The 16,377-nt window shown below is 29.2% G+C and overlaps 1 protein-coding gene across 3 annotated transcripts in view; it reads left to right on the top strand.

Annotated features, from left to right (window-relative positions):
- The window catches only part of LOC145323584 (cGMP-dependent protein kinase, isozyme 1-like), a 255,551-nt gene that overhangs the window by 144,142 nt on the left and 95,032 nt on the right, over window positions 1-16,377 (top strand). For 2 of the 3 annotated variants that reach the window (XM_080165960.1, XM_080165962.1), the window contains exon 2: window positions 6,974-7,154. In XM_080165960.1, the coding sequence (XP_080022086.1) occupies window positions 7,085-7,154 (70 nt within the window). In that variant the 5' untranslated portion in view covers window positions 6,974-7,084. Of the gene's footprint in view, window positions 1-6,356; window positions 6,495-6,973; window positions 7,155-16,377 lie in introns of those variants that run through there. The other variant, XM_080165963.1, reaches the window with a different exon arrangement.

The raw sequence follows: 16,377 nt of genomic DNA, 5'->3' as shown, positions 1-16,377 counted from the left end.
TAATGTTCTATTTTCATCACTGCGCTACTTATGCAAATTAATGTTAAATTCTGTATCCAAATCTTGCTATGATTTATTCTATGTAATTAACTATGCTTTTTCTATGCCACACCATCAACCAAGAGGGTCCATAAAGGTGGTAGATAAGACGTTGGGTCATGTTGTCAGTCTTGTTCAGGCTTTTCAGCAGCGCAGCTACGCTAGTATTTTTCTCTTCGCGTGTCAATACTTCAATTTCATATAATGGGCCGTAGTCAATTTGGTCAAGGAGTAGCTTGGCAATTATGTTTGTCTGTACGTAAATTGACAAATGATATGATTTTTAAAAACCTTTAAAAAAGGATTCAAACACATCCTTCAACTAACGTCCTAAACTATAAATTATGTTAGAAATTGTAATTTTATTAAGAAATAACGCAATAGGCTAGAACAGACCAATAATATTTGTCTCCTTTGAAAAAAATATCCTTGTTATATTGGCCTATCCTATCAATAATTTAAACCCTGTAATTTAGATTAAGGATACAACCTACAAGTTCGAAATATTCTTTAGAAAATCAAAATTTAAATTAAGCAAATTTTTCTAATAAAAAATTCTTTTCAAACTTGAAAAGAATTTTCTCTAATAATCTCACAATAATTTCCCCCAATGACTTTTTTACTATGTCCGTGTTTCGTCTGCTATAATTGTTCTTAAAGTTCTTCATTCTTTCTAGCTTGTTAATATATCAAGATATGCATGTAGTAGATAATATGACCATTTTTATATAGTCGACTTAAGAATTATATGTCACCATAAAACTTCTAGGTTTGACAATCATGTGACGTAATTTTTATTACGATACCTGTTTATGTTTCATGATATCTTTTTTTATGAAAAACCATCCCCTGAAAGGAAAGGTCGGCTAAACCATAGGCAGGCACGTTCACAGATTTTGCCTTAGGGGTTGGGCAAAGAGCACTAAAAATTTGACACCCCTTATATCAGGGATCTTAGGGATGGGATAAGCATCATACAATTTTATCTCTAACGCAGATTGCAATTTTTGGTAGAAAAGTTTTGTTAATTTTGTTAATTTCTACAACCCAATTGTGATTAAGTATAACCCACTGAAGTTCTTAAGCTAACTAATAGCAAAACGATATTATATTTTTAAGAAACTTTAAAGTTTATTATCCCTCAATCCTTCATTGCTTAAAAAAAGAATTTTGGAGCCGAGTTTCCATAATCTTTTAATAATAACCAAAACTTTCTACATTGCAGGAACATTTTTGATGAAGAAGCGATTTAACCAATAATTGGTTGTTTTAATTTTCATGATTTGATAAAAATTATCATTTTGGTTTTAGATACTTGTTATATGTGTTGTACTGTATTTTATCTATTTTAAAGTCAGGGAGTAAGGGAGGGGACAATCGATCGAATATTCAATTTTAGGAGTCTCAGACTTTGGGTACTGGCTTAAAAGGAATGTACAAGAATTTAGTACTTTCTGACTGAGTTTGGGTACTAGCGCATTTAATGCCGCTACTCGTTTTGAATAAAGCAGACAGAGAGTAGGTTAAATATAAAAGAATACGCGGCCACCCTTCCATAATCTATTTCACTTCTCTCTCCCCCACCTCCCTTTTTTAATGCAGACGATAGGGAAAAGGAGAAGATGGTGGGGACAAGGGGCAAGGGTAATGGACAGGTTATTCTTGCCCAGCCAGCTAGCTGTAGGCCGGGTCTTGTAATACAAAAATCACACCTTTAAACCTCATTATATTTCATCTAAAACAAGTTGTGATTTCGCCTGCCTGTCCCCTTTTTTCCCTGTTCATATAACTTGCCCCTTGCCGCCACCTCCCTTTTCCCTTTCCCTGTCATCGGGAGAGTTTAAGGAAGATTTTTCTAGTAATTAATTACAGAATGGTTATGTCAGTCTGATATACTGATAATCCAATTTTGAAATGATTTTTTTTTCTTAGTTTATAGTTTATTAAATTTAACTAACAATCCTTTAACAATTTCTTCTGAATTTTCTGGATTAATCTGGATTTCATAGCCTTTCTTTGAAAACTCTTAAATTGAATTAATTGCCCATTGTCCCCTCCCTTACTCCCTGTTTTAAAGTAGTTTTTAAAATAAAAAAAATTAAACAGGCAAATTTATTTTATTGTGGTAAACAGCAGGTTTATAGCTGTTAAGGATCCTACATACAAAGCAGAGCACAAAATTCTTGGATATAAATTATGGCCTTTTTGAATATATTAATTAATACGCTGTTGTCATGTTTTAATTATGGGATTTTAATAATAGGAAAAACTACAAAAGCATCAAATACAGGGTAGCAAAATAATAAAGAATTCTATTGAAAACAGTGGCATGTGTATTGCCTAAAGGGCGATTTCTTCACTATTTTTTTTAACTTGTACAGTGCTTAATAAAAATGTTGATGAATGATGTTTGAAAATCTATATCAACTATTCAACGAGATAAAAGATAATTCAGTTTAAAAAAATTTACCCACCCTGTAAAACTTTAAGATGTAATTAAAATCATCTTGGTGCCTTCAATACATTATATAAAATACAGATAAATACCAGAAGCTATTACTTATATGTTTGAACACCAAAATTAGGTAATCTTAACATATTATACTATTTTGTTTGGCGTGTGACATTTGTTTAAAATGGAATTATTACTAACCTCAACATTGTGATAACTTATTTTAATTGACACCATTTTTACTAAAATAGTCCTTAAATTTTGTTGATATTTCAGTAAAGTCACAGTATGGGCAACAAAAGATGTATAGGTTTTAAAATTTGTTGATGTATACAGATTATTATAATCAGACTAATTATAGACAATAAAAACTTGAATAATTTCATGGTTATTAGCAAAATATATCAAGGATATTTATAAAGAATGGGTTTTTATTGACTGTTTTTTAAAGAGATAAATTTGCATTAATAAGTTGAGGTGTCTTCAAATATCCGCCAATAAGACTTGTAAATGTCTAATATTAAGTTGAAAATTGATTCTATTACTTACGAGATCTTTTTAGACATAAGTAATAGCTGTAAAACTAAATTTACTAATATACTTTATTTCCACCTGAATTTATTAACCTTGAAGGACAGGAAGATTGATGGTGGATGTAATATTCAATTTTTTGAGGGTAGATTTTATACACTTATTTAAAACTGGGTCACTGTACATTACTATGGCTAACATTATTATGTAAGTTAATTTATTTTTGGTTCTTTTTTTCTTTTAATTTACTAGACAATTACATAGATATTTGTAGCAAGAATAACTAACAATATTGGATATTAGTCAGCCTGTAGGGGACTGTAAAACTATTTTTATTTGACCGAAAAGAAAAGCAAATGACAATCTTTCTTATCATTTATTATCCTACAGAGGAGAAATGAAAACTCAGAAATAAACAAAAACAATGTTAAAGAAACTTCGCAACTAAAAATAAATTCTACAAACCACGATGGGCTTTTTTTCGTTCATTTTTTATGTGAGTCAAAACAAAAGCTGAGTTACGTTATGATAATTGGTTAGGGTGGCTGTCTACAGATATCATTGAAATATTTTAGCACAGTATATTGGAAACCTATTAAAGAGTTAAGGAGCTTTGTTATACTTAGGCGTAAAATGTTTATAAAAATCACTTTAGATCAAGCCCTGCACTAGCCTTATATGGAATTTCTTATGGAATGTTGAGTTTTAATCACAAAACTTGTACTCTTCTAATTTTTCTAAAGAATATTGGTAACATCCATAGCACAGAAACCTTATAAATATAGAGTGGATAATAGTAAAACTTGAAGGGAAGAACTAGCATAAAAACTGTGATATCAATGACTAGTTATAGCAAAGTTTACAGAATAGATTGTAGCATGATTGAAAAAATAATCATAATTTCATTAAATAAAAATGATCTCTAAAACCACTGGAAAAATTAGTCTTTAATGTTCAGATAAACTCTGTATTGATCTTGGTTAGGCCTTAGACTACTTTTTTTCAGCTAAATCTCATGAGATCCAGCTCTTCTTTGGACAAAGTCATTCCAATTTTTATTGTGAACAAATCTTATCAGTAAATGTTGGTGATATTATTTAAAACACAACCTAAACTCTATCTCTTTTTCTTTCACTGTCTGTCTGTGTGTATAAAATAATGCTTTTTATTATTGCATAGTCTTAATGGAAAAAAGGCCCGAGTGAAAAAAACTAATTTAAACATGAAAACTTAAGAATATTTGTTAGATAAATTTATAAGATATATGTCTTATTGAATTTTAGTAATTAGCTTGGTTCTCTTAAACGATTTGTCAGCCATGACCACTCATAATTACATAATATAGTCGGCATTAAGCAATACTCCAAATTTTGACAATGAAAGACTAAGTGTGGTGTTAATTCTAGAAGGATAAATATAAAGGATTAATGAAACTATAGTTTTAACACAAGAAACTAAAAAAATAAAACACAAATAAAATTAAGATATGTCAACCGGTAAACGAAACAAATTTATTTTAAAAAGCCTATTTTTTAATCCTATCTTATTTAACCTAACCAGAAATAAACAAATTTATCCGGTTACATGTTTTTTTTATTTTTTTTCTTCAAAAAGTTTAGTAGGGAATTTTAGTGCTCTATTAGTGGTTTTTGAGAGATAACTCCAAACAGTCTCATCTACTAATTTTATTTTAGAACCCTTATCCTTGTGACAGTAAATGAAAAGGATGCATAAATCGACCGGAGAACCATATGAAAGAAATTCATGAATGTTTTTATTCATCATTTTATATGTGCATAAATAGAGGATTCAGAATAGATTACTTTTATTGGCAAATCAGTAACTTTACGATGTCCCTCTCATTTCAAAGAAATTTTTTTCTAATGTTTCTATATTCCTGTATTTTCCTATTGAATTAAAGAATCCTTATTCCAAAAATTAAGTGAAGTATTGATTATAGAGTTGATGTGTTTTCTAAATTGTACCTATCTTATAATCATCAAGTTTGAAATCAAAAAGACAATTTTAACATGCCTAAATAAGTGCTATCCGCCAACTACATTTGAAAGTACGGACCTACACTAAGTGTAGGTAAAAATATAATTTAAGTAAAATTCTTATTTCGATATTTGAGCATTATTATATGGACAAAAAATGAAATTTAAAAAAAATTAGATTTAGCTTTAATTGATGGTCTAAAATTTTGACAATTTTGAATTCTGCTTCGCTATTATCAATTGAATGAATCCTGTTGATTATTCTAAACTTTTAATTCTACTTTCTACTAGCTGCAGTTATAAAGCAGTTAAATCTTGCATTCACGAATCAAGGGATCGGATGTTTTAAAAATAATTTGTCTTTCAATCTTGTGTTCTACGTTCCTTATTTGGAGCATCAAGGTTTGACAAATAAGATCTCGCCAACCCCTTAATCGATTTAGTTTTTCAATTTTAGAAAGCTTCACGGAGATCACGGCATGGTTTTAGGCTATTACCGCTTTCCTTAGACAAAAAGCATTATTGTTTTTTTTCTAGAAATATTTTGTTCCATCCTAGGAGAATCTAAAGGAAGTGACAGTATTTAGAGTTATATAAGCTAAACTATTAAGATAAACTATTAAATCAAGAAAAATATACATATCATTTTGAGATGATTAGGCTTTTATTGTCCCTTTCAGTTTATTTTATTCCCCGTAAAAGAAGAAGGAACATAATTTTTACATAATATCCTTTTCTATCATACTAGCAGGATAAAATAAAAAAAATATTGCGCCATTGATAAACTTTTCTACTTCTTAAATTATGGGTAAAAAATGTCAGCAGATATACGAATATAATCTTTAATTGTTAATACCCCCATGCTAGTATTGCACCGCACATAATCTATCCAAATCCATTTTTGGAAAATACTCATTTATCTGTTTTCCATAAAAAATGGTTTAAGATGGTTTCTAAGGGCAATTAGTGATATTCCCATTACATTAGAAAATTATGCCGGCAACTATTGTAAATTTAATGTGAATTGAGATGTTGTCTGCCTACAGGAACGATATTTAAAGTGGCTGACACAGCGGACAAGCGTGAAAATTATTACATCATAGTTAATGGTTGTACTCAGGGCTCGGCAGCCGTCAATAAGCTGCCATAAAATCGTTGTTTTGAAAGCAACTGGAAGCCTAATTGTGTTTTTCATGTAAAAGCTTAAAAAAGCACCAGCAGACGGTATTTAATGTAATCGTGTTGGTTTACCAAATGCTGTTTATCTAATTTTAGGACACACTATATTTTTGTCGAAACTTGGCCACTTGTCACTCTACTCCCTATTTAATTTTCTCATTTAAACTTTTTTTTTCAAACAGTCATTATTTTGTTAGATTTTGTGTTATAAAAGGAATGTTTCTATTTAAAAATTTATATATCTTGGTACAATGAAAAAATCTTCTGAAAGACATGCATTTAGTCTCTACATAAAGGTTATGTTTTTTTTTTCAATTAAAACATTGATTATATCATTTCAGAAACTTTTTAAAGTGGTTTTTTTTACGATTCATCATTATATCTAGATTTGGGATTTAAAGTACTTTTTTATATATCAAGGATTTGCTAAATTTTTTGAAATTATTTTAATACTAAGAAGGGTGTTCCCTGAGCGTAATTGTGTTTTTGCGAATATAAAACACTAAAAAATAGATGATATACAGAAGTGAATACGAAAAATTTCATTTAATCTAATAAGATATTGTAATGATTTTTCTTATGAACAAAATAAAAGTGTCTTAAGTAGTTACTTTTTTCATTTTTTCTTCTATAACGCAAAATAAATTCTTGCTACCTTGTAATTTAGCAACTTCACTATTACTCCATTGCGCAATCTGGTTTCTTTTCGAGAATAGAATCGTTAGTTGTAATCGTCCTTGTAAATTCAGTTACTCATTTATTGTATAAATTTCAGGTAATGTCGGGGTTCAAGATGTAATGCTTGTGTCCGCCTGACTGGTACAAGTCTACAAGACTAGTCACAAATCTACTCAACCCTACGAGACTAAACGCCTCCACAAGAACAATGGCAACCAAAGAAGAGGAGCGCCTGAAGGGCCTTGTCGCCAACCTGGAAAATGAGCTCAAAACGAAAGGTAACCATAAAGTTTTCATGAGGTTAAACATCCTACATTTTCTCGCAACTTTTGGAAAGACCAACATCTTTATTTGATTTCTAACTGATTTAGTTATCATTAACAGAGCTGTCACTCTATTTACGTTAATTTTATATTGTTCTATTGTCTGATTTATTGAGCATCACTTTTATGAATGCTGTCATCCTTCTTTTTTTTATCTCATCCTAACTTATAGTTCAAATTCAATTCTATTAATTAAAATCTTTTTTGAATTGAAGATAGATTGTAAGATACTTTAATAATATTACTTGCATCTTAAGGATTGACAAGGAGGCACCATAAAAGCGAAGCCTAACAAATTCATTAGTCTGATTAAAATAAGCTGTCGTGGAATTGCTTAACATGCAGGATGATCATCACCTACTGATATTTATACTAAGCTTGTAATATTAAAATGATTTCCTAAAGCTCTTATTTAGAATGTTCCTTATTTTGACGCGCACCTTGATGCAAGGTTTGAAATCGGAGAGGCAATTATTACATTCTAAACGACAATTAGAGTAATCAATTAAATATTTTTGTAGACCGACAGATACTCCTAATGTATAAAAACTTTCCTTTGAATAAAGATCCTTACAATAGTTGCATGAATGCTGACTTTTAATGCTTGCAAGTCTATTCACAATGTCTTTACATTTAAGTGTTCGTTCATTCTAACTGTATGATTATGCTTAAACCATAAAACTAAACTTGTTTCTATTTCACTTCTCTGTATTCTACTTTTCTTTTCTACTTCAGCTTTCATCTAAATTTTTTTTATTTACAAATATAACATGTTTGTTGATATTAAAACAGCATAAAGAGCACTTAGAGTGGGAGCTAATAAAACAGATTTTTTTTGCAGTTTTGTGAAACCACTTTCCTAAGATTTGATGGTAATCAAATAATTAACACATTTCAAATACTGAAACTCATTTTATAACAGTTACTTTATTTCAATTCACTCAATATAATTTTATAGCTTGTATAAAAGATTTTAAAGAATTAATAAGGGAATCTAAAAAATATTTCAGAGAATTAAAAAAGGATTTTGGAAAAAAAATGTTGCTTTCAATTAGTGTATAATTGTCAAATGGTTGCCAGACGCTTGACTGTGTTTTTGTTGTTTTTTCTATTTCTCCAGATCTGACATTTATGATTCTATAGTAGCAGTATTACTAAAAACCCTTAACTATTCATATATGTATCATATTGCAAACCATTTTGGAATTTTTGTGTGTTTTAATAAAACCCGCTGGCGATTTTCTTATCTTTAAATCCTTCAAACATTTTTCAATAATAGAATTAATTTAGAAACTAAATGATTTTTATGTAATTTATGGGGTAGGGGTATATTTTATTCGAAGAGAAACTGTTTTGCATTTATTTGTTTTGCACTGTATTTTTACTACAGAAAAGAAATATCTGTTCATTTTATTTTTGCCAATGTTTTATATCATTAGAACAATTCTATCATAATTTGTTAAACGACCAGTGCGAATTGTCAATTTGTTAATTAGGGTAACAATGATGTTTTTGTAATAAATAGAAAACTAATCAACATAAATATGACGGACAAACAACCCACAAGGCAAAATTTCTTTACAAAAAGTGTAAAAACCTGTGAGTGTGAGCAGTCTAAAATGTGTGTCTATTATTTCCTTGATGAAAATTGATGTTGATGTACAATTTTTGTTGAAAAACATTGAAAAATTATACCGTCAAATTTTTGCGGTGGTTTGGCGGTAATTCTGTAAACAATTACTGACTAAACAGAATTTCAAGTATTGCGAATAATAAACTAGCTGGTGAAAAGAATTTTAATTTTTGATTAACTTTTTGTCAAAACAACCAAAATATCAAATCCGCTGAATTAGAAACGGCCAAGATTGTATCGTATTACAGACAATTTTCCACGAAAAATGAAATAAAAATAATAAACAAAACTGGAATAAATCTTAAGATTATTAATTTTACCAATCTGCTGATGTGATAAATAACTTGTAAAATTGAACCTGATGGTTACATGAATCATTATATAACAATTTTGTTACGCATGAATTCATATTACTAAAGGAAGGACAGACACAACCTATATGTATACATGCTTGGCATATAAAAAAAATTGTGCAAGATGAATGACTCGTCATTGTGTGGACAAAAATTTGAAACTTGAGAATCCCTGCAAAAACGTGAGTGTTTATTCAAAACAGAACAAACAAAACTCCTTTTAAAAACAGTTTACATTTCGTGAGAGATTTATTTATGCAATTTTAAGTGTTTATGTCGTCTACAAGGCATGACATATAAGTTGTATATACACATACTAATATTAAAACTACATCTTAAACGTTATCTATGTTGACTTTATCTTATTAAATAGAATGTGTAATGTTGTTATGGCAATTGGTCCATTGAATTTGTTGGAAAACTTGCGAACGTAATAATCAAGTAGAACAGTATTTTGCTACTGAGCTACTAAAAGTTTGGCTTGATCTTAAGCACAGTCAAAAGAAAAAGAAGGAAGGCACTAAGAAATGGAGGGGCTGGAATGCGCCTGCCAAAATGGGCTAGAGATGCCCAAAAATGGAGGAATCACAAATGTTCGGAATGTCCTCTCTGTAAAAGCAAAGATTTATTCCTACTAAGTCACTGTGAGTTAGATGGGACAAAATTTCTTGCCATTTTAATAATGTGACTTAAAATTCAAAATTTTATTCAAGTTTCTCAATTTCTTAGGATTATCCCATCCAGGTTATTTAAGGGAAAACTAAAATGCAACCCAGCTTTTGATTGAAGGGCCTTTGTCACGAAGTCTTAACTGCAAAGCAATGGTTTTCATTTTTTTATCACACTCTTACTGTTAATCTCACATACAGACATACTCGGGTATGATGCAGACTTAAGCTTGATACCTCCCCTTTAGATCATTAATTTTACACCTTATTTCAAACTTAAATCATTGTGAACTCACATAGATAACTTAATAAGAAGTGGTGAGATATATACAGATATACTAAATATAAATAGTATGGCTAGATAATAGCAAGATAAATATTAGTATATATACAGATATACTAAATATAAATAGTATGGTTAGATAATAGCAAGATAAATATTAGTATATATACAGATATACTAAATATAAATAGTATGGCTAGATAATAGCAAGATAAATATTAGTATATATACAGATATACTAAATATAAATAGTATGGCTAGATAATAGCAAGATAAATATTAGTATATATACAGATATTCTAAATATAAATAGTATGGCTAGATAATAGCAAAATAAATAATAATATATATACAGATATACTAAATAAAAATAGTATGGCTAGATAATAGCAAGATGAATATTAGTATATATACACAGATATACCAAATATAAATAGTATAGCTAGATAATAGCAAGATAAATAATAGTATATATACAGATATTCTAAATATTAATTGTATGGCTAGATAATAGCAAGATAAATAATTATATATACACAGATATACTAAATATAAATTGTGTAGCTAGATAATAGCAAGATAAATATTAGTATATATACAGATATACTAAATATAAATTGTGTAGCTAGATAATAGCAAGATAAATAATAATATATGTACATAATACAGATATTCTAAATATAAATAGTATGGCTAGATAATAGCAAGATAAATAATAATATATGTACAGAATACAGATATTCTAAATATAAATAGTATGGCTAGATAATAGCAAGATAAATAATAATATATGTACAGAATACAGATATTCTAAATATAAATAGTATGGCTAAAAAATATCAAGATAAATTATATTATATGTTTTCTACATATATACTTGAAGTTAATTGTATCATAAGATTAGAGTAAGATGAGAGGATATGTTAAAGTATATAAAGAAAGCTTAATAAATCATTGTGACTTTAAAATTTTATGAAAATATTCATAATAAACAATAAACAGTTACTTTTCCTTATTTCTTTTTATCGACCTTTTTCAAAAACAGTAAGAAAAGCCCTCTACTGAGATTTTAGTTTTAGTGATAGGGTAAGAAGGATTATAGAGTTTAATTAGAGTGTTCTTTAAATGTGAATTTTAAAAGGTGCAAATCATATATTAGAATCATTACAAGAAAAATCAAGCATCTATCTTCAATAGCTGCCAATTAAATATCGTATAAAATTTTTTTGTTACTCTAAATCTAGTGTATCTATTCTATAAATAGGGTATTTAATTTCTCATATTTTTTTCTGTTTCATAGTTTATGAACATAATTTTCCTTTAATTTTTCATATTTTTTCTGTTTCATGTTTATGGACATAATTTTTCTTGTTTAGATCGGATAAAATAATTATTATATACATAAGGATTAGGTCATTTTTGTGTAAAGAAACCAGTCAATGTATTATGAAAGTTAATTAAAAAAATTGTGCTAATCTCAAAAATTCACCTATCATGCCTTCCTTACAGCAATGTAACCTGTTACCTGTAATTTTTTTTTTAAATATTTCAATTGCTTTGAGGGGGATATTTGATCATGACCAAGAAATTTTTCTTTAAAAATTATATATTTCAAAATTTTCATAGCTATTTATTGTATTTAAGATACCTGGTTCTTGGAATTTGTCATTTAATGTCACGATCAAGACTCTGTATAAAGATTGTTTGGTAATTTTTTAAGGTAATAATGATTAAAGGAGAAGGCGTAATAATCAATTTAGGAGGATTTTTCATACATTTCCTTTCTTATCTAATGAGCACTGGTTTCTGGACAAATCTGAGATCCTCTAATATGCATATAATATATACATACATGTTCTAAACTGGTGTAAAAACATGCATCACATTGCCAGACAACTAGGCAAGGATAAATGGATAGGACAAACGTGTTTTAATAACGTTTTAAAGAAATCAAGTCAAATATGTACATATAGTTAACAGCCTAACTCTTCTTTTTAATTTGGCTGTTATTGCTGCACTACTTACGGGCCGTATAATCCTTGATTTTACTATTTTTCATAAAGTTAACAAGGTGCCCTGAACTGAATAATCAGAATACAAATGTATGATTCGAAATAAATTTTAGGTACATTTTTTGCAAAATTGTTTAAATAGTATACAGGATATTATTTAAGGTCATATTTGCATTTTAGGACTTGATTATACAGATGCTTTGCTTATAACATTTTAACTTCATTTAAAAGGAGTCATTATTCCAAAAATCAGATAAATAGGATAAAAAGTTGTTAAAAATATATAATCTTATTCCTATAACCCTGACAAAAACATCAAAGTGTCGGGAAGACTTGAATTAATTCATTTTTTGCAAATATTTTACTGCATAGTCACAGGCAGGATGAAATATTATTTGAAACAAAATAAACATAGATCATTACGTCATGAAACCTTCTAAAGATTTGTGATACATTATCTATAACTAGCGCCTACGCCCCTAGAGGCCGCTGGTGGCACTTTGGTTTTTTGGTTCAAGTCTTTACGATACAAACATACAAACACACGGACAGACATCCTGTTACTTTAGTATAAGGATACAAAGTAGAATGATGTCTGTCTGTCTGTCTGTTTGTTTGTACTGAAGGATCTCGCTAACCGCTGAACCTTTATAGGATAGCTTCTCATAGGTCCCGGGGTGGGACAAAAGTGAAAATTCAACCCCCTCCTAAAAAAATATTTTTTTCTTTTTAAAACTAAAATTAAAATATTGGGGTGACTATCCCCCCCCCCCAAAAAAAAATTATCTAAAATACAAAAATTAGGTTGATTAAACCTCTTGGGGCAAACACTCTTAATACTTTTAGGTTTAGGTTTGCTTGGAGGACTGCAATTTACGCATCCAGCAAATTTACAGTGGATGTGTTTTCGCCAGTGCAATGGATGTATTTATGGTACTACGTCAAACCCTAGATACGTCAAACAGTAGATGCGACAAACGCTAGACAGACAAACAGTAGACAGACAAACCCTAGATACGTCAAACAGTAGATACGACAAACGCTAGAATGCGACAAACACTAGAATATGACAAACGCTAGATTTTTTCTAAAGGCGACAAACAATAGATACGACAAACGCTAGAATTAATCCTATTATATAAAGTAATATACTTTTTGTCTGTAGCAAAGGATCTCACTAACTGCTGAACTGATATGGTTCTTCTTTACAGTGAAGCTTTATATGTGTCCAGGCAAGGTTTTTAAATAATTTTGTGGAGGGTATCTTCACCCATCCACAACACCCACCCCCCCCCAAAAAAAAAAAAAAAAAAAAAAATTTCTTTTTAAAACTTAAAATGAAAAGGAAATAAGCTTTTTTGTCTGTAGCAAAAGAATCTCACTAACTGCTGAACCGATATGGTTATTCTTTACAGTGAAGCTTCATATAGGTCAATGGAAAGTTTTAAATTAATTTTGTAAAGGGAATCTCCACTCTTCCAATAAAACTGACCCCCTACCCCCCTCCCCAAATCTGCGCATTAGATTCTTATAATAGGCAGCTAGAGATCTTACAGGCACAAGTTGTTTTTTTTAGCTGCGGCTGCAGATATTTAAAACTTATTGCAGTTGTAGATTTTCAACTTACTGGCAGCTACATAATTGCTACGGTTTGCAAAAATTAGGAGGTAAATCCATATAACTTTGGTGAAATACAGCTGCCGAGCCCAAATATTTAGACATTTATGTGATTGTTTATTCTTTCTAATGAAATTGGTATTTATTACTTGAATCTTGTTAATAACCTGCCACAAATTTATATTATCTATTAATGACTAAAATTATAAAGCAATAATTATTTAAAGTAGTGCCTGCGGTAGGAATTTGAAGAGGGGTGACAACACCTCCATTCAAATTTGAATTAGGAATGCCTGCCTTCCCCTTTTCTAACCCCCAAATGACCCCAGATGAATTACTGTACTGATACAAAGACAAGGACAATAACATATGTAAGTAGTGCAGCAATAATAAAACAAGATTTTTTTTCTCCTAAAAAAATAATTATAGAAATATCCCCATCCCTAAGCAAAAAAAAACAAGTTTAGGTAAAAGCCTTTTACGGTTTTAAGCAAGTATATTAAAAATCTATTTCAAAGTTTTTCTTATTTTTAAACCCATTGTATTAAAAAAGTAGTGTAAATACGAATCTAAAATGAAAAATTCCAATAGAATTGAAATTATTTTATATATGTATTCAAATTTATTTGATTTAACCCATGGCCTAGGTGAAATAGACATACTAGTGTTACTAAATAGCTGCGCTGTTGAAAAAGTGTTGTAAGGGAAGTCATAAATGGTCAAACAATTAATGCTCATAAAACTGGCTCATCCTTAATGTCACATATTACTCCGCCCATTTATATCTTCCTTTGTTGTTTAAACAAAGCAACTGTAAAAAAATATAGTTATACAAATATGTTATTTCAAAACAGTTATAATTAGATTACCCGAATCATAATATTCTTTATATCTTTAATTATATTAAACTTAGTTTAATAAACCTTCTTTAATATATCTTTAATATCAAAACTGGTAAGGATTATAAATACAAAAAAATGTAACATGCAGGTTTTTTAAAACTGTATTGCAAAATCACCTTTTCATTGCTATATCACATTTTATGCAGGGAAAGGACAATAATAGCAGAGAGAGGGAACAATGGGCTGTTTATTATACTAGTCCCCAAAGTTTTATAAGACCGATCTTATTCGTTGGCTAAACAACTTTTGGTACTTTAATGAATTTTATTTGGTTGGTTTGATAAGTTGAGTGTTCAAACGTTTCAACCACTAATTTTATGCTACGGGGGATGTACCTAGATTCTTCGGCCATTATCTTATCCTTTTAGATCCCTGCATTGATATTAATATAAATTTAGTATTTATGAACGAAAAAAGATAGTAATATAAATTTAGTATTTATGATTTTTTTAAAGTTTAAATTCTAGTGTTTGTCGCTTCTAGTGTTTGTCGCACTTTAAAAATTCTACTGTTTGTCGCGAAATTGAAAATTCTACTGTTTGTCGTAGTCTAGGGTTTGACGTATCTATTGTTTGTCTGTCTAGCGTTTGACGCATCTACTGTTTGTCTGTCTAGCGTTTGTCGCATCTACTGTTTGACGTATCTAGTGTTTGACGTAGTACCGTATTTATGATAAACTGAATTTTTATTGTATAAATGACAGTAAAATCGATTCTCATACCATAAATACATCAAGCACTGGCAAAAATACATCCAATATTTTTATACACATGTCAAAAATACATCTGACACTGGCATTACACATCCATACTTTTTCAATCATATGTCATAAATACATCCAACACTGGCATTTATATATAGAAAATACAAAAAACTGAAAATTGTTATATAATTTATTAAATGTGTGCTATTCATTGCTTGTAAAACATCTTAAAACTCTTTTATCTTTCATTATCTCCTCGTACATTATGTTGATACATAACTTAAAATAATACAAATTAGCTAAATAGCAAAAATATTTATATATTTTTGTAATAATTTTCCTTAACAAGAATATTATCTTTTCATTTTACCAAGTCAACATAATTCCTAAAACTGAAATAAAACTCTTGGATCAAGTAATGTGGTAAAAATCTTAATAAGCCGTAGACCTTTTCTTTTTTATTAATTTATTCATCAAAATCAAAGCTACTCGTTGATTCTAATTGTTAGTCTTACTGTCCTAAACTCGAACACAAAGCACCATATGGGATTTTCTCCAAAAATTTCCATACCTATTTTTAAAAACATTATAGTAAAGTAAGTTACATGTCCAAAAATATTTATTTTGCTATTTATTACAGTGACACCTTTTATCAGAGTGTTATGGTCAGTCTGATATGATTAGCTAACCCGAGGGTTATTTCAAACAAAACATACAGCTAAAAAATACATGTTATAGTTTTGGCTAAATTTCTCTTAGAGTTCTATACTTTTCGACCATTTATTACATTTAATTATAAAAATGAGCATAAGTAACATTTTACATACATGCAATGATAGAGCTATCAATATAGTGCTTAGACATTTGATAAACATTTAACATTATTGATAAAAACCTGTATAACCCATATAACGCATAATAAAATTATGACAAATTCGCCAGAATATTGAAGTATTTAATTTTTAAAAATTAAATTTTAACTTATTTATAAGACAACTTAGCCATCG

This window comes from Acartia tonsa, chromosome 7, assembly GCF_053477335.1.
Source record: "Acartia tonsa isolate MP-2025a chromosome 7, ASM5347733v1, whole genome shotgun sequence".
Taxonomy (NCBI): domain Eukaryota; kingdom Metazoa; phylum Arthropoda; class Copepoda; order Calanoida; family Acartiidae; genus Acartia; species Acartia tonsa.
The sequence above is the reverse complement of the archived record's forward strand: the minus strand, read 5'-3'. Positions and strand labels throughout refer to the sequence as shown.